General features: G+C 38.2%; 1 protein-coding gene and 1 long non-coding RNA gene across 6 annotated transcripts in view; one reads left to right on the top strand and one right to left on the bottom strand.

Moving 5' to 3' along the window:
* Window positions 1-1736: 1736 nt before the first annotated feature.
* Window positions 1737-23951, top strand: LOC136857328 (uncharacterized). Its single transcript, XR_010858526.2, has 2 exons — window positions 1737-1874; window positions 15284-23951. It is a non-coding gene; the product is annotated as an uncharacterized lncRNA (long non-coding RNA).
* The window catches only part of wupA (wings up A), a 112307-nt gene continuing 110393 nt past the window's right edge, over window positions 23803-25716 (bottom strand). For all 5 annotated transcript variants that reach the window (XM_067135919.2, XM_067135918.2, XM_067135916.2 and 2 more), the window contains one exon: window positions 23803-24457. In XM_067135919.2, the coding sequence (XP_066992020.1) occupies window positions 24398-24457 (60 nt within the window). In that variant the 3' untranslated portion in view covers window positions 23803-24397. The remainder of the gene's footprint in view (window positions 24458-25716) is intronic.

Raw genomic sequence — 25716 nt, 5'->3', positions numbered from 1 at the left:
ATTGCAATCCAAATATGCTGCGAAGGATAAGGAAGTAAAGAGAAGTGTGAGGAGAGATCAAAGGAAATGGATAGATGACTTATCTCAACAAGCAGAGGAGGCAGCCAGAAAGGGAAATCTTAGAGAACTCTATACCATCACCAGAGTTCTGGCAAGGAAGTAGATGCAGAAAAACCGTCCAGTCAGAAACAAAGATGGTGTCCTCCTAACAAACTCCGAGTATCAACTGAAGCGATGGCAGGAACATTTCTCTGCGGTGTTAAACCACTCCTTGGAGGAGCAAGTAGATGCAGGAGAAGGCGAAGAAGAAGAGAAAGAAACCCAGCCTGACCCAAGGATTAAAGTCTGCATTCCAACAGTGGAGGAAATCAAGCAGGCATTGAGAGAGTTATATATTGGTAAGTCAGCAGGTGTTGACAATATTCCAGCAGAAGTCATGAAGGTTGATATGGATACCACTGCCAATATGTTGCAGCCGCTATTTGAGAAGATATGGCTTAATGGAGAAATGCCGACAGATTGGAAATGTGGGTTGCTGGTGAAGTTGCCAAAGAAGGGCGATACGTCAAACTGTAACAACTGGAGGGGCATTACGCTTCTTTCAATCCCTAGCAAAGTCTTCACCAGGGTTCTGTTGAACAGAATTAAGGAGTATATCAACTTGAGGCTCCGACGGGAACAGGCAGGCTTTCGATTGAATCGTTCATGTGTAGACCAAATAAACACCTTGAGGATAATTCTGGAGCAGTGTGCTGAATGGTCATCTCGCCTCTATGCAGTGTTCATCGATTTCGAAAAAGCTTTTGATTCGATCAACAGAGAAGCTATGTGGAAGGAAGTGAAGCGGTATGGAGTGCCATCACAAATTACCAACCTCATTCAGGAAACATACCGTGATTATACATGCAGAGTCATACATGAGGGCCGTGTATCTGAGCCTATATCTGTACGTTCAGGAGTACGTCAAGGTTGTATCCTCTTGCCAACCATGTTCCTGGTGGTGATTGATGTGGTAATGCGGAATGTAACGCGAAATGTGAAACACGGTATCCGGTGGGGATTGGCAAATAGGTTAGAAGACCTAGACTTCACTGACGATGTGTGTCTCCTGTCTGAGGCACATGGTGAAATGCAATCAAAGATTGAAGACTTGGTAAAAGAAGGAAAAAAAGGTGGGACTAACGATTAACTCAAAGAAGACCAAGGCCCTAAGGATGAACACCAACAAACTAGACCCATTTGTTTTCAGTGATGAACCTATAGAGGGTGTGGATAGTTTCATCTACTTGGGCAGTGTAGTTACCAAAGATGGAGGAGCAGTGCAGGATGTTTCTCAACGTATACAAAAAGCAAATGATGCCTGTGTTCGGCTCTATCCAGTATGGAAGAACAACAAAATATCTATCAGGACCAAACTTCGCATTTTCCGAAGTAATGTCACGGCTGTTCTACTCTATGGGTCCGAGACCTGGAAGGTGACTAAAGTGATTACCTCCAAGTTGCAGACCCCTGTCAACCGTTGTTTAAGGAAGATTTTAAACATCTACTGGCTGGAAATAATCTCCAATCATGAGCTATGGAGAAGGACGGGTGAAACCTAGATGGCCATACAGATAAAGCGGCGGAAATGGAAATGGATAGGGCATACGTTGAGGAAAGGGAATGAAGCCATTGAGAGAGAGGCACTGGATTGGAACCCGCAGGGTAAAAGGAGTAGAGGAAGGCCCAAACAAACGTGGCGAAGATCTGTACACATGGAGGCAATGGAAGAAGGCAAGACCTGGAGAGGTGAAGAGGTTGGCTGGCAACAGGATCAGATGGAGATGCTTTGTTGATGCCCTATGTTCTACAAGGAACAACAGGAATTAAGTCAAGTAAGTCAATGTGTGAGGAATGTGCCCTGGAAATTTGGCCATACCTTATTGTTGCACCCTAGACACCAGTGGAATAAATACATTTATCTTGTGCTACCTGCATGTAAACACCTTTGGATAAAAAAATAAACTCACAGCTGTGCAACATGCTTTCTGAGTGTTATCGTATTTACACCTTGAGTAAATTCTTTAGGGTTTTCATAGTAATGAAAGTAATGCAGGGGAGTGTGGGAAAATTTTGGAAAGTGATAGAGGTAACGAAGTGCCATCAGGCAGGGAGAGAAGTCAGTATACCTTTCACGTGGTCTGTCAGTGAGTTTGTGCCAGAAACCGAATCCATGTATGTCGAATACTAATATGACATCAGAATCGTCAGAACTAGAGTATTTTTAAACTTGTTGTGTACAAGAAAATTTTATGAATGTTGTGAATGAAACTAATATAGTTTATAAACAGGCAGTTGAGGGTAAGCCAAAATATCCAGCAATGGGCACACACGGCCTCATTTGCAAATCCAACCGTGAAAAGATTAATTAAGGGTATTGTAGTACCTGCCTAATCCCAGCCCTTTCCAGACCTTACATTGCCAAAATCTTCCGTGTGTCTGTGCGATTTGAATCACTGGGGTGGGGGGGAATGTTAGTGGGAGTGTTGTACGTCTGTGAGTTTGTTCTACGGTAACTCAGTAATGGCAAAATATATTTCAGTGAAATTTGGTGAATGGTTAGGTAGATGTTTAACTTAGAAACTAGGTGATACACTATAAAGAGATCTCAAACAAAGCACATGCAGTAAAAGAAAATGTAGACAGCATAAAAGCTTGACCTTGACTCTTAATACTTTTGGCATTTGCAAACGATTGTAGATATAGGAAAAATGGTTAAGTGTCAGTAAGTGTTATGGTGTTAAAGCAGCTGTGTTTAATCATATTTTGAAAGATGTTGTGTATCACTTTCTGTGTTCTGATGAGTATTTCCTGCCTAACAGTGTTGTCTTTCGATATTGTGCTTCCGAGGTACTTGAAGTGGAAAGCTGATTTGATTTTTGCTCCTTCCAGAAATATATTTGAGCTTGTTCCTTCCCTGTTGAGGGTCATTTCCACTGTTTTTGTTTTGCTCATCTTCAGTCCAAAATTTTTGAATGTGTTGTTCCATTCATTAAATTTCTTCTGAACTTCAGCTTCTGTCTCTCCCCATAAAAGCACATCATCAGCAAATACTAGGACGTTTGGTTCACTATCCATTTCCTTGATAGATTTGATGACCTTGTCCATTACTATTACAAATGGGAGTGGTGACAGAGCACTTCCTTGTTGGACACCTCTCTTTGTTTCAAACCATTTTGACCATCTGTTGCCTATCTGGACACAGCTGTAGCACTTCTGGTATAGCATCTTGACTTCGTCAGTTAAGTACTTTGGCACCTTTAGGTCTTCCAGACATTCCCATATCTTGTTTCGAGGAACACTATCATATGCTTTTTCAATGTCCACAAATGCAATCACAAGATTCATTAGAACCATGAACCAAACAACCAGAAAGGACAAGGTCAGAAATGAAGAGAATAGGAAAGTAGCTGGTATTGAGGTTCCTATTATTAGTGTCATAAAGAAACACAGACTTCACTGGTATGGGCACATAATGAAAATTAACAGGGAGAGACCTACCAGAAAATATTTTGACCTTAATCTCGTAGGAAGAAGACCACAGGGAAGACCAAGAAAACGTTGGATAGAGACTGTAAGATCAGATGTGGAGGAGAGAGGATACAAGTGGGAGGATGTACTGGATCAGAAGATGTATGAAGACAGAAGGAGATGGCGAGCGCTTGTACACCACACCCAGGAAACTGGAGTTGGGAAATGATGATGATGTGTATCACTTTATTTTATTTCGGAAAACCTCAAGAAAAGACGAAGTACGTTACTGAGGACAAGAGTCATCATTTTCATTTTGAGTTTGTTCTGTTTGATTTTGTAAAATATGTTCATTTGTTTTGCCTTGAAAGATTGACTGAGTGTGATATTTAAAATTGTTGTTGTTTGAGTCGTCAGTCCATAGACTGGTTTGATGCAGCCCTCCATGCCACCCTATCCTGTGCTAAACTTTTCATTTCTATATAACTACTGTATCCTATATCTGCTCTAATCTGCTTGTCATATTCATACCTTGGTCTACCCCTACCGTTCTTACCACCTACACTTCCTTCAAAAACCAACTGAACAAGTCCTAGGTGTCTTAAGATGTGTCCTATCATTCTATCTCTTCTTCTTGTCAAATTTAGCCAAATCATTCTCCTCTCACCAATTCGATTCAGTACCTCTTCATTTGTGATTTGATCTGTCCATCTCACCTTCAGCATTCTTCTGTAACACCACATTTCAAAAACTTCTATTCTCTTTCTGAGCTAGTTATCGTCCATGTTTCACTTCTATACAATGCCATGCTCCACACGAAAGTCTTCAAAAACATCTTTCTAATTCCGATATCAATGTTTGAAGTGAGCATATTTCTTTTCTTAAGAAAGCTCTTCCTTGCTTGTGCTAGTCTGCATTTTATGTCCTCCTTACTTCTGCCATTGTTAGTTATTTTACTACCCAAGTAACAATATTCATCTACTTCCTTTAAGACTTCATTTCCTAATCTAATATTTCCTACATCACCTGCCTTCGTTCGACTGCACTCCATTACTTTTGTTTTGGACTTATTTATTTTCATCTTGTACTCCTTACCCAAGACTTCATCCATACCATTCAGCAGCTTCTCGAGATCTTCTGCAGTCTTAGATAAAATAACAATTTCATCGGCAAATCTCAAGGTTTTGATTTCTTCTCCTTGGATTGTGATTCCCTTTCCAAATTCCTCTTTGATTTCCTTTACTGCCTGTTCTATGTAAAGATTGAAAAGGAGGGGGGACAAACTGCAGCCTTGCCTCATTCCTTTCTGGATTGCTGCTTCTTTTTTGAAGCCCTTGATTCCTATTACTGCAGACTGATTTTTATACAGATTGTAGATAGTTCTTCATTCTCGGTATCTGATCCCAATCACCTTCAGAATCTTAAATAGCTTGAGCCAATCAACATTATCGAATGCCTTTTCTACATCTACGAATGCCATGTACGTGGGCTTGTCCTTGATTCGATCCTCTAAGATCAGACGTAAAGTCAGGATTGTTTCACGTGTTCCTACATTTCTTCTGAAGCCAAATTGATCTTCTCCCAACTCAGCTTCAACTTGTTTTTCCATTCTTCTGGAAATAATACGTGTTAAAATTTTGCAGGCATGAGATATTAAACTAATGGTGCGATAGTTTTCACACCTGTCAGCGCCGGCTTGTTTGGTAATAGGTATAACAACATTCTGCTGAAAATCAGATGAGACTTCTCCTGTCTCATACATCTTACACGCTAAATGGAATAGCCTTGCCATGCTGGTTTCTCCTAAGGCAGTCCGTAATGCAGATGGAATGTCATCAATTCCAGGTGCCTTGCTCCTATTTAGGTTGCTCACAGCTCTGTCAAACTCTGACCACAAAATTGGGTCTCCCATTTCATCAGCATCAACAGCCTCTTCTTGTTCCAGAACCAAATTCTCTACATCTTCACCTTGATACAACTGTTGGATATGTTCCTCCCATCTTTCTGCTTTGTCTTCGTTCCCTAGAAGTGGCTTTCCATCTGAGCTCTTATTTATCATACACCTAGATTTCCTTTCTCCAAAGGTTTCCTTTTCCTGTATGCAGCATCTACCTTTCCTAGGACCATACAACCTTCGACATCCTTGCACTTCTCCTTCAGCCATTCTTCCTTAGCTACCTTGCACTTTCTATTCACTTGATTCTTTAATCACCTGTATTCTTTTCTGCCCTCTTCATTTCTAGCATTCTTGTATTTTTGTCGTTCATCAATCAGGCCTAGTATCTCCTGAATTATCCACTGATTCATAGTTGATCTTTTCTTCCTTCTTAACTGACTTCATTTTTCATGACTATCCACTCTTCCTCTACTGTGTTTCCTTCAGCCTTTTAATTTAGTCCTTTTGCAACATGTTCCTTGAAACAATCCCTCACGCTCTTTTCTTTCAAATTGTCTAGATCCCATCTTTTTGCATTCTTTCCTTTAATTTCTTCAGCTTCAGATGGCATTTCATGACCAACAAGTTGTGGTCAGAGTCCAAGTCTGCTCCTGGGAAAGTTTTGCAATCCTACACCTGGTTTCTGAATCTCTGCCTAATCATAATGAAGTCTATTTGATACCTTCCAGTGTCTCCAGGTCTTGTCCATGTATACAGCCATCTTTTGTGGTGATTGAACCAAGTGTTAGCCAGGATTAATTTGTGATCCGTGCAGAATTCAACCAGCCGACTTCCTCTTTCATTCCTTTGTCCCAATCTGAATTCTCCTACTGTATTACCTTCTCTTCTTTGGCCTACCACTGCATTCCAGTCTCCCATCACAATTAGATTCTCGTCACCTTTTACATATTGTATTAAATCTTCTATCTCTTCATATGTTCTTTCGATTTTCTCATCATCCGCTGAGCTAGTAGGCATATAGACGTGCACTATTGTGGCGGGCATTGGTTTGGTGTCTTATCTTGACGACAATAATTCTTTCACTCTGCTGGTCATAGTAGCTTACCCAGTGCCCTATTTTCTTATTCATTATTAAACCAACTCCTGCATTTCCTCGGTTTGATTTTGTGCTGATAATTCGGTAGTTGCTTGACCAAAAATCCTGTTCTTTCTGCCAAAGTACTTCACTTATACCAACTACATCTAACTTTAGTCTATCCCTCTTCCTTTTCAGATTCTCTAATCTACCGCAACGATTCAAATTTCTAACATTCCACGCTCCGACTCGCAGAATGTCAGTATCCATCTTCCTGATGATCGCCCCCTCTCATGTAGTCCCCACCCGGAGATCCAAATTGGGGACTAGTTTACCTCCGGAATATTTTACCAGGGAGGAAACCATCATCAGTACATCATTCATACAGAGACAGCTGCATGTCCTCGGGAGTTAGTTACGGCTGTAGTTTCCTGTTGCTTTCAGCTGTGTAGCAGTATCAACACAGCTAAGCCATGTTAAGTATTATTACAAGGCCATATCAGTCAATCATCTAAACTGCCGCCCTTGCAACTTCTGAAAGGCTGCTACCCCCCTTTTGATGAACCATTCGTTAGTCTGGTCTCTCAACAGATACCCATCCGATATGGTTGCACCTGCGGCTCGGCTATCTGCTTCACTGGGACATGCAAGCCTCCCCACCGCGGCAAGGTCACATGGTTCGTAGGGGAGGACAAAGAAGAAGAATTTTTGGAAATTTGTCTTAATTTGGGAATGTGAACCCCATAAATCATTCATATAACTTGAAATTATGCATATAAAATATTTAGTGTTATTTTATTATTCTGCAACACTACTAAATGAATTTGGTTATTGTGTAAGATTTTATAATGTAAATAACAGTGTAATTAGCAAGGTAATAACTTTTGGGGCAGGGTGTAGCTGCATGTGCCTGTGTTGGTAAGATGCTTCTAGTGATTTCCTGTTGCATCAGAAAAGAAGTTTCTGGAAATTGTAATGATCTTTTCTCATCAAGAATTTCGGAGCCCTGATTGGCTAGAATAAAGGAGTTTCTTATTGGCGAATATAAGAGCCTCGAGTGTAATTCCCGTGCGCTAATTGGTTATCTCTTGATTTCCCCACTTCCGGCTTCTAACGAGTTGGCCAGGGCCAAGCTTGTTTCTGTTGTCTTTGATTTGTGACCAGCAAAGGGAGCAGAGGTCTCCTCTGTCTGTCCTGTGATCGGACTACCGGCCCTCCGAGGTGAGCACTGTTTGGTTCATGTTTTGGATTTTAACTTTTAAATGTAAATTCTCAATTTAAAATTTTTGTGCGCCGGAGTTTCCCGGGATGTCTTCCATTCACCTATTTTTAACTTCTAATGACTTAGCCCTCGCGGCTAGTCATACCCCCTTTGTTTATGGAGGTAATCCCCTTTTCTTGATTTGAATATTCTAATCTAATGTAAATATTACTTTGTTCTCATGTCTTTTAAGTAGTTTGTAATGTGTTTTTTTTTTTTTTTTTGTTCTCCCCCCCCTCCTCGGGGATGCCTCCAGTAACTCTGTAGCAATTTAACGTATGCTAGTTTGAAATTATGCGCCTTTCACTGAAGGGTTTCAGGAGAGGTTGCAACTAAACTGGCCTCTGCGTTAAATTTTATTATTTTGCTGCTTTCTGTCATTTGTAAATGTTTCAAAGAAGGACCCTTCCTTATTTTCAGGTTGTAATTTTAATGTTGATTTAATTTTTTTTTTAAATGTAAATACACTGCCATTGTCTATAATTCAATAATTGTAAATACTGTTTCTAAAAGAACCAAGGTAGAAATATTTTTTGTAACGTTGGTGCATTAGCACATACACTGTAATATGCTATTTTGAATTTGTTTGTACAGTAGAACCTCGTTTACCCAGATCAACTGGGACCAGGGCCGATCCAAGTTAACGAAAATCCGGGTTATCCAGAGAATGACGGTAAAACGAAAAGAAAACAACAACAACATATAAATCACCGAAATATTTTTAATGGAGTTTAGAAATTATTATTGACACACTTTCACCTAAAAACACATACACTTTATGTACTGTAATAGCCTATGTATTTGCACTATACTCAATATAGCTACAAACTAGTTGGTAGTAAAAAAGGCAGTGAGCTTCTGCTGTCTCAGTTTAGTGCATCGCTTACGAGCAGCGCGATCTCGCATTCGCTTTAACAGTAAAAGTTCATTTGGCAATGTTTTGGCTTGACTCTCGAAATACACCATCAATTTCTCAATGTTTGCTACTGCTTCTGCGTGGGTCATAACCACAGCTGGTTCATCAACACTGTCTGAATCTGAATCCTCTTCATTTTCATTTTCAGTAACACTGCATGATGCAATTATGTCTTCATCTGTAATCGGTTTATAACCTCCGTCATTATCCATTTGCAACCAGTTGTTAATGTCTTCTTCATCAACATTGGAACAGCCATCGATATTTTTAAAAATGTCTATAAAATGTTCTTCCACACTTATTTTTTCTTCTTCTTCAATGTTGCTTTCTGGCAAGTCACACACACCAGGCCACAACTTTTTCCATGACTTTATTAAAGTTTCTCTACCAACCTGGTCCCAAGCTTCTGCAATAATATAAAGAACAGTCTTTACGTTAAAAGATTTCAGCACCTCTACCACACCATGCTCTCCTTCGTTCTCTACCAGTTGACTTACCATTTGCCTTTTGTACACATTTTTCATTTTTTCTAGAACTCCTTGGTCCATCTGTTGAACAAGAGAAGTTACATTAGGTGGTAAAAACTTCACTGAAATTTCAACTTTGACTAGTTCATTGACAGACGGATGCGAAGGTGCATTGTCAATCAGCAAAACCGCCTTGTTGAGAAGGCCACACTTTGTCAAATATCTTTTTACTGATGGCACGAAATTCTCGAAAAACCATTGTTTGAAAATGTCACTAACCATCCAAGCACTCTTTTGTGATCTGTAAACGACAGGCAATGAATCTTGTTTCACATTTTTCAATGCATGGGGGTTTTTAGACTTCCCTATTATAAGGAGAGGAAGTTTGTGCTTTCCTGACGCATTACTGCAAGCCATTATGGTGAGGCGGTCTTTCCCTTTTTTATACCCTTTGGCTGAATCTTCTACTTTTGAGGCTAGCGTTTTACTTGGCAACATCCGGTAGAATAAACTGGATTCATCGGCATTGTAAACTTGATCTGGCGTCAATTCTTCCTTTTTAATAAAGTCCTCAAACTCTTTTTTAAATTCTCCTGCTGCTTCAACATCACCTGAGAAGCTTTCCCCAGTGATTGTAAGTTGACGCACTCCATGCAGTTTTTTCCATCTATCCAACCATCTCTGGCTAGCTGTAAAATTTGGATCTCCATGGGGCAACTGTTTGTTCAAACTCAATGCTTTCTGTTGGATGATGGGTCCAGAAATCAGCAAACCATGTTCTCTTCCAGCACAAAACCAGGCAAACAATGCTTCATCTAGAGTTTCTAGTTTAGCAGTTTTTGCTTTACACCGATTATGCAAACTGTCCTTAGAAATCATCTTGAAACAAAAGTCTTCAATGCAATTTCTGTTCTTTTTCCAATCAGATACGGTCGATGTTCCTACTCCAAACTCAGCAGCAATATTCTTTAACGATTCTCCCTTATCAATGCTTCCATCCTTTTTTCCATAGTCACAACAATGTTTTTACGTTATGTCGCCATCGCGGACAACGAGCAAATGAAACAGCAAAACGATACTGTACCTCACCGTGAAGCTAGGAAAACTCGCGAACACTACCAAGATTGCAGCGCAACTGAGGAACGGTGTTTCTTAGTCAATGTCAAGTGCGAGGCGCGGGTGGGGGTAGGAGAGGGCTGAGTCACCAGTCTGCTGCGTAGCAACAGCAGGTGGGGTGAGTGCAATGAACTCGCCCGTTGGCAAGAGAATTCGAGTAATGTACCTACCGAGAATAGCAATTTATCATCTGTAAAACAAGTCTTCATTTACTACGCTGAAAAACATAATTTCTTTTTCAAAACTGGTCCGGGTTATCTGGACGTCCGGGTTAACGAGGTTTCACTGTACCTTAATAATCATTAAATTTGAGTGTTCAGGAAGGGATCACCGTTAATCTCATTTTCCTCGCAATAAACTACCTTTCACAGACCTCGTATGGTTTCCAGCCTGCTTCCCATCTCCTTTCTTTTAGTCGTTATGTTGGTTAACCTGGTATTTATATCCTGATGCTGTTTCTACAGTCTTTATCATGTGTGACTGTTTTATTTAACTTTATCAAATCTCATGAAGTTTAAATTTTCTTTATGATGTTCATTATTATTCCCATTATTTTTGATGCTGTGTAATCCGTAGCGGTACAGTAAGGAAATTGTTTTTAGAATTTAACTAGACCTATCAGGAAGTAACCAAAAGCATATGTCTGTCTTCAATAGATAGCTCAAAATAAGTGTCTTCAAAGAGAGATCCTGTTTAATCTGCCCCCTGGTAGAGTAAAATGGAATGTTGAAATTAATGTGCAGGCAGCCTAAACGGAATCATATTAAAAATGCCTGCACACAGTAGCTGAGGGCATATAATTATTATTATTACAGTAAGATTTTATGGTTTCCGTATTTACTGTTTAAAGAACAGTAAAATGTTCAGACGATTATTATGAAAACTTGAGAGTAAATTTATTATTGATGAAGAGCCTTTTTAGAGAAAGTATTTCAAATTAATAAAATTCAAGATATCACCCCAAAAACACTTGGGAAATAAATTACCCAACAATGAGCAGGTGAACTGGTTAGGGCATGTTCATTCAACAGAACATTGGCCAGCTCCAGCTCATTCGGAGGTTTAGCTTCATTCTGCAAGCACACCTTCATACCGTTGTTAATAGTATAGTGGTTATTTTAATTGTTTGTCATAGGACAGTGTTGCATTCTGCAGATTATTTTCTCTCTCTCTCTTGGGTACTTGTTGTGTTCTTCTAATTGAATGGTCTATTAGCAACCTGGGCACACCACAGTCCTCTGCTTTATGTGTAACAGTCTTGCTAACCTCTTCTGTTTCCTTAGGTCTCTTTCCTGATTAACTTTTCATGAACATCAGGCTTTTTTATTAACTCTTTAATCATAACAATGGATTATGGGCCTGCCTAGGAAAAGGTCTAAGTTGAGCTGTACTACAGCTAAGACAAAAAACGCTAGGATTGCATGGCAAACTCAAGGCAAGTTAAAAGAGTGTATCTTGACTTAGCGGCCATCAAACCAGACAAACTGCTGCCTGCAATGCTTAGTCTTTACAAGAGGGACTTTTAATCCAAGCATGTTAAGTTACTGTCATCAACTCAGATGTGCGTGTCGGAGACATTATATATGAACAATTACTGAACTTACGAGAGCAACGGTGCGGAAAATTGCGAGTATAAGTACATACTGCCTTCAGTCAAGATCGCTGGGCTGAGTGGCTCAGAATGTTGAGGTGCTGGCCTTCTGACCCCAACTTGGCAGGTTCAATCCTGGCTCAGTCTGGTGGCATTTGAAGGCACTTAAATACATCAGTCTCATGTCAATAGATTTACTGGCACATGAAAGATCTCATGCAGAACTAAATTCCGGCATCTTGGCGTCTCTGAAAACCGTAAAAGTAGTTAGTGGGATGTAAAGCAAATAACATAATTATTATTATTACCGGGTGAGCTGGCTGTGCGGTTAGGGGTGCGCAGCTGTGAGCTTGTATCCAGGAGATAGTGGGTTTGAATCCAACTGTCAGCAGCCCTGAAGATGGTTTTCCGTGGTTTCCCATTTTCGCACCAGGCAAATGCTGGGGCTGTACCTTAATTAAGGTGATGGCCACTTTCTTCCCACTCCTAGGCCTTTCCTATCCCACGTAGCCATAAGACCTATCTGTGTTGGTGCGACATAAAACAAATTGTGAAAATTAAAATTATTATTGTTATTATTACATCTATTTGGACCTTGTCCTTTGAATCTGTGTAATATACCTGTCCCATATACACTTATCCATCCACAAAACAGTAATTTGTACAGCCAGAGCATGTGTACAAGCATTGTGTTGAGTGCTCTAGGATGTAAAGAAGTGTATTGACCTATCATCATCATCATCATCATCATCATCATCATCCATGGAAAACAGATACCCATTTGAAATTCTTCTTCTTCTACAATTTATTTTTCCCCACACCTGTGGGTCACGGGTGCGAACTGTGTCGCACATGTGGATTTGGCTCTGTTTTACGGCTGGATGCCCTTCCTGATGCCAACCCTATATAGAGGGATGTAATCACTATTGCGTGTTTCTGTGGTGGTTGGTAGTGTAATGTGTTGTCTGAATATGAAGAGGATAGTGTTGGAACAATCACTAACACCCAGTCCCCGGGCCAGAAGAATTGATCAAAGGCGATTAAAATCCCCGAACCGGCCGGGAATCGAACCCGGGACCCTCTGAACCGAAGGCTTCAACGCTGACCATTCAGCCAATGAGTCGGACACCAATTTGAAAATATTGCAATTAACAATTAGCAGTTCACTTTCTTCTCAGTGGAGATTAGTCTGAGCCCTCTGTAGTGAAACATATTTCCTTAAACTTCCAGAACTATCCTTTGGGTGTGTTCTCTATAATACCATTATATTGACCTGTTTCAAAGCAGGAAGGTTCATTTGCCTTGACAAATACTGTAATCCTCTGCTGAATTGACTGGCTGTGGTGAAATATTATTAGAGAAAAGCTTTTAGACAATGGTAAACAGTTGAAAACAACCCTAAAGTCATATATATAACTCAAAGCAACATTACAGTTCTTCTCTGCTTCACAATATTTATGCTGCCAATACAGCAGATATTTTTTTATAAATGAAATTAAAATAAATATGATTGAGAAATTCAAACATGCACACGATGGAAGTAAAAATGCTGTCTTTATGAGTCACTTGGCTGGACAAAATAAAACGAGAAGATCATGAAAATTATGAGAGTGACCTTCATTGACAAAAATATGTTGGAAAGGAGATTCCAATGGTATGGGCATGTGAGGAGAGCATAGCCCACTTCTGTGGCAGCAATAGCATTCTACTTTGAGATAATTGGGAAAAGACCTAGTGGAAGGCCGAAATAAAGATGGTTGCACACAATCAGCAGCAGTATGCACAAGCTTCAAGGCTAAGTTCATCTGATGCTCACAACAGGATAAAGTGGAGACAGCATTCTAGAAGAGCAGACCCTGCAATTTGAAGTGGGAAATGTCAAGAAGGAAAGAGATTCAAACATGCAACATTTGATTTTCAGATTAGTGTAATATCCACTAAATTAGTGGGTCCCTTAACTTCGTATATACACTTTCTCCATAGAAATGCATACTTTACTGGTCAGGAAAAACGTTGACGAATATTTATTCACTGTCTCCAAATATTTAACTCAATATACTATGATGAAATAATTTGCTTTTACTTGACTTGATATATGATTTCTTATATTTTTCATTCACTCTCTGTTCTTCCTTTGAAATTTATATTTAAAAGGGAAGTTCAGCATTAAGGATCTGATGAAAAATGATTATATTGTATTTATTAGTAAAGAAATAATTTTACCCTACCCTCAAAAACAAATTTTCAGGCATAATGAAAGCAAGGCCTACTATTACAATTGTATCCCATGATTTTGAGAATTAGTTATGAAGATAATTTATTTATTTATCTATCTATCTATCTATCTATCTATCTATCTATCTATCTATCTATCTATCTATCTATCTATCTATCTATTTATTTATTTTATTTATTTATTTATTTATTTATTTATTTATTTATTCTTAATTTTAATTTTGACTGCTGTATACAAAGAAATTGCTCAGTACATAAAGTGCTTGAGAAAGAAAAAAAATAAAATATGAAAAGAAACATATGTATACCTCCCATAATTCTGGATGTCAGAGTTAAACTATTGTAAGTGATATTTCACTAACTTTACAGGAGAGCAGAAAGAAGCTGCTGAGGCACATATTTTGCTACCCTTAAAGCAGGTTGAATCAATAGTTCTGACCATGGTAAACTATCGTAAGAGCCAACATGATAAGTGCAGCGGACAGCATAAGGTTGAACTGTTGTATTATCACTGTATTTTCCTTGCACTTACGATGCTATCACATAGTTTATCTTAATTCCTGCAAAACATACAATAGTGTATCCATAAGAAGACACGACCAAAACAAGTCACATTTCTGACATCCAGAATTATACTCATCACTTAAAAAAAGAAAAAAACTACAATGGTATCAAAGTGTTGAATAACCTACCTGGTTGCTCTCCGTCACCTCAGTCCATAGAAACTTGAAGGCTATGAGTGAGCACGGCATTTTAAATTCTTTTATCATTGGAATGTTGCTTAACGCAGTTTAAAGGAAAATTAACTCTCAGAATGAATTCAGGAACACTTTTTAGTACTATGAAGTGTCTTGGATATATGTCTCATATATGGCAACAGGTATTTTAATGGACTTTGGGACACACACCTTGAACACGTTATAATAAGTTTTTCAAGCTGTGAAAGTCCTAATCAGAGTTTGTAGTTTTTCTAACAGTACTCACTACTTGTCAACCTGCAAATCATTTCATACTAATCTGACTAAAGTATTCATTCCATGCACTACTCAGAAACATTCCAAATTTTAAAAAAATCAGTCGTACATATAGGACTAGTAACATTCCAGGAAATTGGTCATAGTTCTTCCTTGTTTAACTTGATTCTTCAGTATCTCATTGAATCTTATTAACTAGTCATAACTTATTTTTGCAGTACTGATTATATATCTTTTGCAGCCCGAGAAGAACAGAGACTTATTGGGTCAGACCGAGATGGAAATTAACAAACACCACAACATAATCCATGAAGAGTCTTTTATTGGCAGAGAGGAAAAGAATGATGGACCATGAGAAAGAAAACATTGGTGCTGCTGACAATTACTTAATGGGAAATTTTAAGATAGAGGTAGGTTCATCAACTTAATATTCCATATTTTCTTTGACATTTTATGGTCTGAATTATTTAGTCTTCAATGGGAAACAATATTAGCGCACAACTGTTCATTAATATAATAAAGAATCATGCTAAACATGTGAATTTTACAAGATAGGTTTACTGTAAAGAACTGGTCAACATTGTATTCTCAATTGTCCCTACATGGTACCATAAATCTGGAACCATTAGATGGTGCAAAGTTATATAATAAAAGTGTGTGATAATTGGTACCGTACTATAAATCTGGAACCATTAGATGGTGCAAAGTTATATAATATAAAGTGTGTGATAATTGGTTGAACACATTGTAGTGGTTGATCGAATTTATCAGTACTTGTTTACTGGCGATCAGTGACTGCTACAAGGCATGTTTTTAAAGTAATTACCGATTTAAAATATGGGCGCTACAGAACATCGGTCATCGTTCAGAGCATGCACGCTCAGCACGTTCATCTGTATGCTAGCCACAAACGCCATTATGGAAGCATTTGCCCATAATTAGGTTTGTCTGTGTGTATTGGAAATGCCTCCGACAATTAACAGTCCCGCCGAGTGTAAAGTTTGCTCTGTGATTCGTTTTCTAAATGCAAAAGACGTGAAAGCTGTTGAAATTCATTGACAGATTAGTGAAGTGTATGGAGAACACACTATGAGTGAAGGAATGCCAAGAAAATAAGTTAGAGCATTTAAAGGCTGTACTAATGTCACGACGAGAAGTGTAGTGGGCGACCGTCTGTCATTACTGTAAGACTTGGTGACTACCACTTGTTCCTGCACTTGAAAAAGCATTTAGTTAGGAGGTCAGCACCACGACGATGATGATGACCTAAAAACGACCCGGCTGCAGTGGCTGGTACATCAGGCGGCAGATTTCTATGAGAATGGAATTCAGAAGCTGGTTTCAGGATATGGCAAGTGGCATAATATGCTTGGAATTTATGTTGAGAAATAGTTTAAGGTATACGCTTACATGTAAAAAAAAAAAGGTTAAAAAGTTAAAAAAATTGCATTACTTATTTTCTATATCAAAATGGTACTTACTTTAAAAAACATGCTTCGTATTAAGGATACTATAAGACAGCTATACAATCAAGTTTGCAGGTTTCAAAGATGTTGTGTTGTTGACTTGAGAGAATGTATTGTGTTGTTGCAGAAATTGCATAGTCGGTGAGGTGCAGTGCTTCTCTAATGGTCATTGAGTATGTAGAGATGATTTGGAGAAGGACATACCACATGGAGAGAACATTCTGAACATCCAACAAGTGACAAATACTAAAAAGAACCATCATCTCGTAAGGAGGTATATGGACTTGGTGCTTCTTCTGCTGTGTTAGTACAACAATGGTGAATAGAAACACATTATTCATTGTCTTCTTCAACAGCTAATTGTTGCTTATTACAGTATGATTTTCAGGATTGTTGCCCTCTCCAAAGGCTAATCAATGACAAATGAGTGCAAGATAGCAGGCTTCAATGGTGTACTGAATGGTATGATTGGAAGGAGAAATGCCAGAATAGCTTGTTTACTGATAACTCACACTTCTGGTTAGGAAAGCATAGTGGACACATCCCTGTCAGGTAAGGACTTTGTGAGTTGTGTTATAAGGACTGTATGTATACAACAATGCAAGTGAAGTATTGTCTAGAGACCTGTTAGGTATGATAGAAAATCATCTCCAGTGTGTATCCTTACCACCATTAATAAGTGCTCATTTTGTCAGTGTTGTTGTACGACCAGAAGGGCTTGCATTCTTGCAGACTGACCCCCCAGGTCAGCAAGACAATGCTGGGTTGCATGTAGCAGTGACCACATGTGACTTCTTATTTACAAGATTTATTATTTACAAGATTTCTCACCCACTGAAATATGTAGGGCAATATGAAATAGGTGCAATATTACAATCATTTGCCAGCAAATGCTGATGAACTTTTTACATGGGCGAATGTTTTATGGAAGGTTATTCCTGTGTACACCATTAAAATGTTATTTGATGTCTTGTCCAGATCAATATGACAGGTTGTAAAAGCCAAGGGTGTACATACCACTTATGATTTATTCTACATATCTTGCACTTTGGCAGTGAAATGTTAATCATTCTTTTCAGTATATCTTGTAAAAATAAAGATTATTTAAATTGCAAAATAGAAGTTCTTATATCGTTGCAATATGTAATATTGATCAGGTCATAAACTCACAGATTTGGTTACAAAAGTTAACGCTAATAGATGTGATTAGTCTTAAAATACTGAAATAAAAACTTTTTTTGAAGTCTCTATCACTGCGTAAGGATGTACAACTGAATACTACTACAAGTTGAAATATGACCAAGCTACAGAATGTATGATATAGCCTATTTTGAGTGACTGAAATTTTCTTGTTTCATTAAATAAAAGCAATATGAATGTTCAGATCTGTATATCTTGAAGAAAATAATTCAGACCAGTATCTGCTGTAAGCCTACCCTAATTGATGTTCTACTTTGGAACTTTCTCAAGAAAGTGGCTGTGAGAGATGAGCATGCTTTAATCTCCAGTTTCATTTCTTTCATGCTCATCTTTTATTTTCCTCCACAAAAAATCAGCTTCCCCTTTCTATAAGAAGGGTCTGTCTTGTATAATGCTTATTTCACTTCCATTTTTCTTAACTATTCGTATCACTTGCATTCATATTTTCTATAAGACCCCCTTTGCTTAAATTGTTCTTGTTTAACTATATATCCTTCTTTTAAACTGGAGCCTGAGGGATACATTTAGCTCATGAGGACAATTGAGAAGAGAGATTGACTCTCAACCACCTTAGAATTAGATTTCCATGACTTTTTACTTTAACTGTAGATCGTAACTATCTCCTGAAGACTTCATTACAGGCATTAGACCTATTGTGGCTGCTTCCTACTGGAGTGCTTTCAACATTTGAGTAGATTTGGATACTATCATCATCATCGTCAACTATCTCCTCCCCAGTCCAAGCCCAAATTGATTTCACTTAGAAGCACCTGTATTTGTGGCAAAGTTAGGGCTTAAACTGTCCTCTTGCATTTAACCACAGACATGACAATACACACCTCAGCTACACAGGTTATCAAATAAGTGTCTTGTGCACCAAGCACACTGGGGTTTTGGTCATGATGCTCCATTCTCTAATATTGAAGCAATATGATTGTTTAACCATAGTTGAAAAAAATATGAAATGCCCGATATGCTGCCAAATCATGATGGAAAAAATCTAAGGGAGAAAACTACCTTATGAGCATACTTCCAGACAGACACTCAGGGAGAAGTCCGTATCACATACTGTTCACTCTGCTCTACTGAAGTCCTTCAATAATTCAATTTTAATTTCATCATTCTTGAGATATAAATAAAAGTTAGTTAAAACAGAATGTTATAGAGCCTACCTGAAGAAAGCAGATTCCCAGTACAGAAAACTGCTCTTGTATTTAAAGATACCATGACTGTTAGTTACATACATACCAGTTGAGGGTTAAATTTTTAAATTACAATTAACAAAGATCTCTTTCTACAAGGGTGACTCAGATTGTCCCAAAACTGAAACCAGAAGGCTGAACAAAGGGAATTATATATATACATAATGAAAAGAAAGTTTATAAATATATAATAATAATAATAATAATAATTTCATGTAGCTATTTCTAGCCGAGTGCAGCCCTTGTAAGGCAGACCCTCCGATGAGAGTGGGCAGCATCTGCCACATGTAGGTAACTGCGTGTTGTTGTGGTGGAGGATAGTGTTGTGTGTGGTGTGTGAGTTGCAGGAATGTTGGGGACAGCACAAACACCCAACCCTTGGGCCAATGGAATGAACCAATGAAGGTTAAAATCTGCGACCCGGCTGGGAATCGAACCCGGGACCCTCTGAACCGAAGGCCAGTAGGCTGACCATTCGGCCAACGAGCCAGAAAATGTATACTATCACAGAAGGAAGTTAAAAGGAGAATGTAAATGCATATAAAGATAAACAGTAGTATATGCAGAGAGAGCAGCAGAAAGGACCAAAAAGGACAAGACATTAAAACAACAAAGGACAAGGACAAGTGTCTTCACACACTATCATATTCATTCATAACCTGCCTGGTGGTCATGATCATCTTTGTGATCTGATCCTGTGGTTAGCTAGTTCGACTCCCATCAGAGGAAAAATTTTTAACATCAGAATGGTGGCAAGCAAGGTAGGAGAGGTGATGGATACAGTTTCTTATCTATAGATAGTGTGCCAAGAGCCTGGGTTCAATTTCATACCTCTCTGCAGTGTTCATATGAAGTGAGGGCATACAACACAGTTGATGATGATATTAAGCCTTGAACAGACCCCTTGGCATTATTCGAGAGGAGCAGGCTATGTACCGGCACAGGCTTTCACCCTCTCCCTAACTCATTTTTATCACCACCACTACCACTACCACTAAATACCTTCTCTCTAGTTCTTCGTAGCCTGCCTGGTGGCCATGATTGTAAGGCATGAAGTCTATGTGGTGTGACACCAAGGTTAGCCAATTCGAGTCCGTTGATGGAAAAAGTTCACCATCAGAATGTTGGCCGGTAGGGTAGGAGACGTGGTGGTATGCAATTTATAATTACCAGATTGTGTGATAAAAGCCTGGATTCAGTACCAAACCTCCTCTGCAGTGATTAGGTGTGCTCAGCTATTGCTGACTTGTCTGGCTGGTTGAGACGGATATTTCGTTGGTGTTCCTTGATACGAATACCAATGGACCGACATGTTTGGCCAATATATAAATTGCTGCAGGTACAGGGAATTTTGTACACCCCACGGTGTAATAGTGAGGAAAATTTGTTCTTGCTTTTACCTAAACCATGAGCAGTTTTTGTGATGGTGCCAAACACAGTTTTTATATTGTGCTTGCGGGGAACTTTGGCAATTCAGTTTGTGGTAGTGCGGATGGGATACAGGGCTGTATGAATCTGTACATCATTGTAAACATTGCCCTTGAATGTGACACTGAGTGTGTCCATCTTCTCCTGGATATTTGACGGCTGACATATTCATTTCACCCTCATGGTGAGTGTCGTGAGAATGCCCTGTTTCTGTGCTGGATAGTGGTGAGAATCTGCAGAGAGATAGCAATTTGTGCGGGTAGGCTAATATGATAGACGGTGTGTCCTAAGAAGCCATCTGATTTCTTTCTTACTAGAGCATCCAAGAAAGGAAGGCATCCATTTGACTCCATCTCCATAACACATTTAATAGAAGGATGCTGCTGATTTAGGGTGTTCAGAAATAGTTTAAGTTTCTCAGGACCTTCCGCTGTCCAGACCACAAATGTGTCATCAACATACCTCCACTAATCGTCGGTTTAATGGGCACTGAAGCAATAGCCTCCTCCTCAAAATGCTTTTTAAAAATATCAGCCACTACTGGCGAAAGTGGACTTCCCGTACCCACACCATCTATCTCTTTATAAAATTGCCCATTCCACAAGAAATAGCTAGAAGTCATGCAGTGGTGAAATAGCTTAGTAAGATCCTCAGGGAACAGATGCTCAATGAGAGACATAACACAGTCAATTTGCACTTTAGTGAACAAGGACTCCACATCAAAACTCTCCAGAAATGTGTGGGTTGGATGATTATGGTTGACAACTTATTAACAAAATATAAAGAGCCTCTAACATATGATTCGGTATGTACTATATATGACTGAAGCAATTTGCTTAGATATTTAGCCAGAGCATACATGGGAGAACTTAACGCACTAACTATTGAGGGGAATGTCTTCTGTATGCATTTTAGGTAATCTGTATAATCTTGGTGGCAGTGCATTCCCCTGAGTCAGATGTCTAGCCTCCTCTTTTGAAAGCCCCACAGGGTCTTAAATTGGGAGCGTGGGTTGGTGACCACTGGGCCCTTAGCTGAGTCCTGGCAATGCTTCCACTTACTTGTGCCAGGGTCGTCACTTTCTTCTATCCTATCCGACCTCCCTTGGTCAACTTTTGTTCCTTTCCGACCCCAATGGTATTAGGTATCGAGGCCTAGGGAGTCTTTCATTTTCATGCCCTTCGTGGTGCTTGTCTTTTGCCTGATACCTTCATTGTCAAACTGTTGGTTCCCTTCCATTTTTCCCCTCTGATTGTTAAATAGAGGATGGTTGCCTTCTTGTACTTCCTCTTAAAACAATAATCACCACCACCACCACCTCCTCTATTGAAACTGAGGACTGCCTTAAGAGCTCCACAGTGGTATTGGACACACAAGTGGTAGGGTCATATGAACTCAGTCTGTAAACAGGCTCTGGCAACATAGCCAAGATCTTGATCTTATAGCCATCAGTGTCTATTACCACAGTTGCATTATCCTTCCCAGCTGAGAGAATTGTCAGTTCATAATCATCTTTGAATTCCTTCAGAGCTCTCCTCTCGCCTATTTTTAAATTGGGTATGGATACCGCAGCAGACCTTATTAGTCTCACACATTCCTGTCATCAGCCTCATCCATAGGTAATTTGTGGATAACTGCCTCAGTCGAAGTAATTAACTCCTCGGTCAAAATTTTCAAGGGAGCGGCAGTGAAATTAAGTCCCCTAGCTGGGACTGTCATTTGGTTCTCGTCCAAGGATTTCTTGGAAAGAACGACGACAATTTTACTAGCATCAGGGTTCATGCAAGAGACTGGCTGTTTGAGCCAATAAAAGGAACCTAGATTTCTGCCTGAATGCCACCTGGTTGAATTTGCGTTGAGCTTGTGTACCAGTAATGCCGTCAAAAGACAACCACAGTTCCTACGAAGGAGTGTTGCTTAAAAAGCAGGTGAAATTAAAATAACTCTTGGGAGACTGAGTCCAGTTCCTTACAAGTGTGATATACTCTCTTGATCACAAAGGGCCTTGTTAGTGCGCTGATAGATTCTCCTAGCCTTAGGAGTACTTAACATATGAGAATAACACAATCTTCTTTTATTGTTTAGAAATTAGAATATAGCTTTACCAACATTGACAAATGAATGCAATTGTTTATGTTTCTGTCTGCATTTTTCCCATGTTTATCCACATTTCTTCGTATCCTACATTTCCCATATCACAGCTATAGACCTCAATGAATGTGGATGTTTGCTTTATCCTTTCAAGCATTTATAGCTGTTCTTGTCTCTCAGTTCCTCTTAGCTTTTGTCTGTGTTTTGTATACATACATATGTTTAATTATCTTTGCAACGCTCAGTAAGTTCTATTTAAACTTTACACTTCGAAAAATGAAGGTGTCGGCCAAAGAAAGACAAGGGACATGAAGGGCATGAAAATGAAAGACTTCCTTGGATTTGCAAACCTAATAGAGTCGGGTCAGTAAAGAACAAGAGTTGACCAAGGGAGGTCAGATAGGATAGATGAAAGTGAGGTGCCTGGCACAAGTAAGTGGAAGCAAAGCCAGGATTCGGCTAAGGGCCCCATGGTCGCCAATCCATGCTCCCAAATTAAGAGCCCCTGGGGCCTCTTTTATTCACCTCTTACAACAGGTGGGGATATTGTGGGTGTTATTTTACTTCCCCCACCTACATGGGGAGGTATTTCTGTTACAAACAATAACTTATTACTAGGTAAATGGTATTGATAGAATGCAGTATGCAAGAGCTTAAAATGCTTAGTGGACTGTACTCATAGTCTGTCATGAACACCAAGTTTTACTAATTCAGTCAAATCTTTCAGTTACATTGGAATGGACCTTCTTCAGTCAGGCTACAATTGAACAGTGGAAGATTAAGGAACTGTAATAGTTGATGTCTGCAAAATGTTCCCATACTTCTCAAATTGTAGTCATAGTATTTGAGCATTATTAACATTCTGATGACAGTTAACTGTTGAAACATTTTATATATCACCAAGGAACAAGATCAAACACTAGTTTTCATGGAAACAGTGCAAAGTAAGATAAAGTAAAGCTTGATGAAGGAACTCCATAGTTTTGTTGCTTTTATATTATTTATGGGTAGGATATTTAAGAAACTTAAGAAAAAGTCTATATTGAAAATTGTAGTGTTCTAACAGAATATCATGGCAAAATGGCATCCTTCAAAATGCCAGTCATACTTCATATATTTCTTATTGACACTGTAGATATTGTAACCAATTTATACAATATTAACTAAAATGCATCCTAAATTGTAGTAAAATTTGTTTCAAAAATTACATAGCGGTATGGATATTACAAATATATTTACAACATTTAAAAAAGCCATAAAACAGAAAGTAATGGGAATGGAATGGTTAATTTATCTGAAGTAGGTGCTAGGAGGATGATCAGGGGCTTACATTATAAAACAGATATTTGGATACACTAAAACATACAAGGTGATTGGAAGAGAACATAGAAGTTTAATGATATATTCTGTGGTCATACATACTACAACATCATAACATAAGTACAAGGTACATTTATCACTTTCTGATTCAATCAGAAGTTGACTTATTTCAATACAATAAATTTCATTTTACATTAGTTTTGACTGTGGGAGTAACATTTGGGATGGTTGTAATTCTATATATCTGCCAGTTCTACTGGAGAACAAATGTTCATGCAAAAAAGAAAGACATTTAAGTCAGTGCATGGATAAAATCATTCCCACATAAAAAAGAACAAAAAAAATCCAGGCATGGCCAAAAAAATATCATTAACGAGTTCTTCACATATCTCTCTCTCAAAACACAAAATCACAGCGTAAAATCTGGCTTACATTTTCGATGATCCACTTGCTTGAAGTTGCACAGCTGATGTGACAAGTTTAGGTCTCAGTTTTACAATTGCAATAGAAAAATAATATTTTCTAAACTCTCATCATCATGTGCCAAGGATTAATGTATTTTTGTTTTATGTGTATGGAAAGAGTATGACTGATTATTATTTTAGTGAAAAATACACATTAGAAAGAGTATGCTTCGCAATTTTTAGATTATGCTTCAACTTCTTCTTCTTTTACCTTGTCTCCTTTCTTGGACCAATCTGGTTTCTTCTGCAAAAGATAGTACAAAAGAATATTATTGCAGATCAGTGGCAAAGAATTTAAGATATCCTTCACTGCCAAACATTCCTAACATTGTTGCAAATTACTTACTTTCAGAGGGAATTATTTGCAACATTTCTTTGTATTTTTAAGACTGTTTTGCATTATGAGTTCTGCTAATGAACTAGCATTATACTGAACTCTCTTCTTTTAACACTACAATAGTTTTCATTGCAATTGATAGGAGTTAGCAGTGAAGTGTGTTATTATATTTACAATATATACAATGCATTGCTGAAAACAAAAAAAAAAAAGCTAGCACAAAATACAACTCTCTAATTTCAAAAAATAAAATTAATTTTCTCCTTTAAAATAAAGAGAGAAAAAAATGTTAAAAAATGAATCATGTTTGTGATGTGTCTAGTGTTGAAGTGTCATCAGATCATATTGCAGGTTAATGTGTAACAGACAAGATCTCCATCAGATGGAGGTTCTCATCTGGGCGAGTCCCTGTCCATTATTATAATGAACTCTCACTATGCAGTAAATAAAATACATTAGACAGAGGAAAAAAGTCTTGAAATAAAAATTTAAAAATCTACGATCCAGTTCAATACAAAGTGTTTTGCTCCATACTATGTGTAATATTAAGATTAAACATCTCTTGTATTTAGAAAATGTAATACTTCTTTGTGTTTGTGCTTAATAAAGCATTCTTATGAAACATAAAAAGCTCAAGGACACACATGTAACATATCATGCAACACACCAAAAATTGTTTTTGGATTGAACAATTTAATACCACCTTTTAAACAACCAAATACAGTAAAAACTGAAGATCTCATATATCAAAATTAGATCAGAATCTACTAAGAGTTACAGTTGTACTGTAATTTCAAAAGACCTCTAGAACAAAATCCAAAAGTACTGCCATTAGGAAAAAATTTAGTCTGCAAGTGATTTCTGTGGTCTAATACTATAATACTATTAAATTAGCCTTTTGTCTTATTTAATACTCAAACTTACTATTGCTATTGTTATTCTAGATGCTATGCAAAGGCACTGGTACCAAATATTATAATTAGCAAAGAAAGTAAACCTGATGAACAAAGGAGAAAATCAAGATATTGTCTTGGCTAAGAATATTAGAACTAAAGTCCGAAAAAAAATTGAATAAAAAAATGTTAGAGAAAACTATTATTCAAAAGAATAAATCTACCCATATTCTATGTCAAAAAATGTTGTTATGGAATTAAAATAGTCTTTCC

Source organism: Anabrus simplex, chromosome 1, assembly GCF_040414725.1.
Source record: "Anabrus simplex isolate iqAnaSimp1 chromosome 1, ASM4041472v1, whole genome shotgun sequence".
Taxonomy (NCBI): Eukaryota; Metazoa; Arthropoda; class Insecta; order Orthoptera; family Tettigoniidae; genus Anabrus; species Anabrus simplex.
Note: the sequence above shows the minus strand (reverse complement) of the source record. Positions and strands in the feature narration are given on the sequence as shown.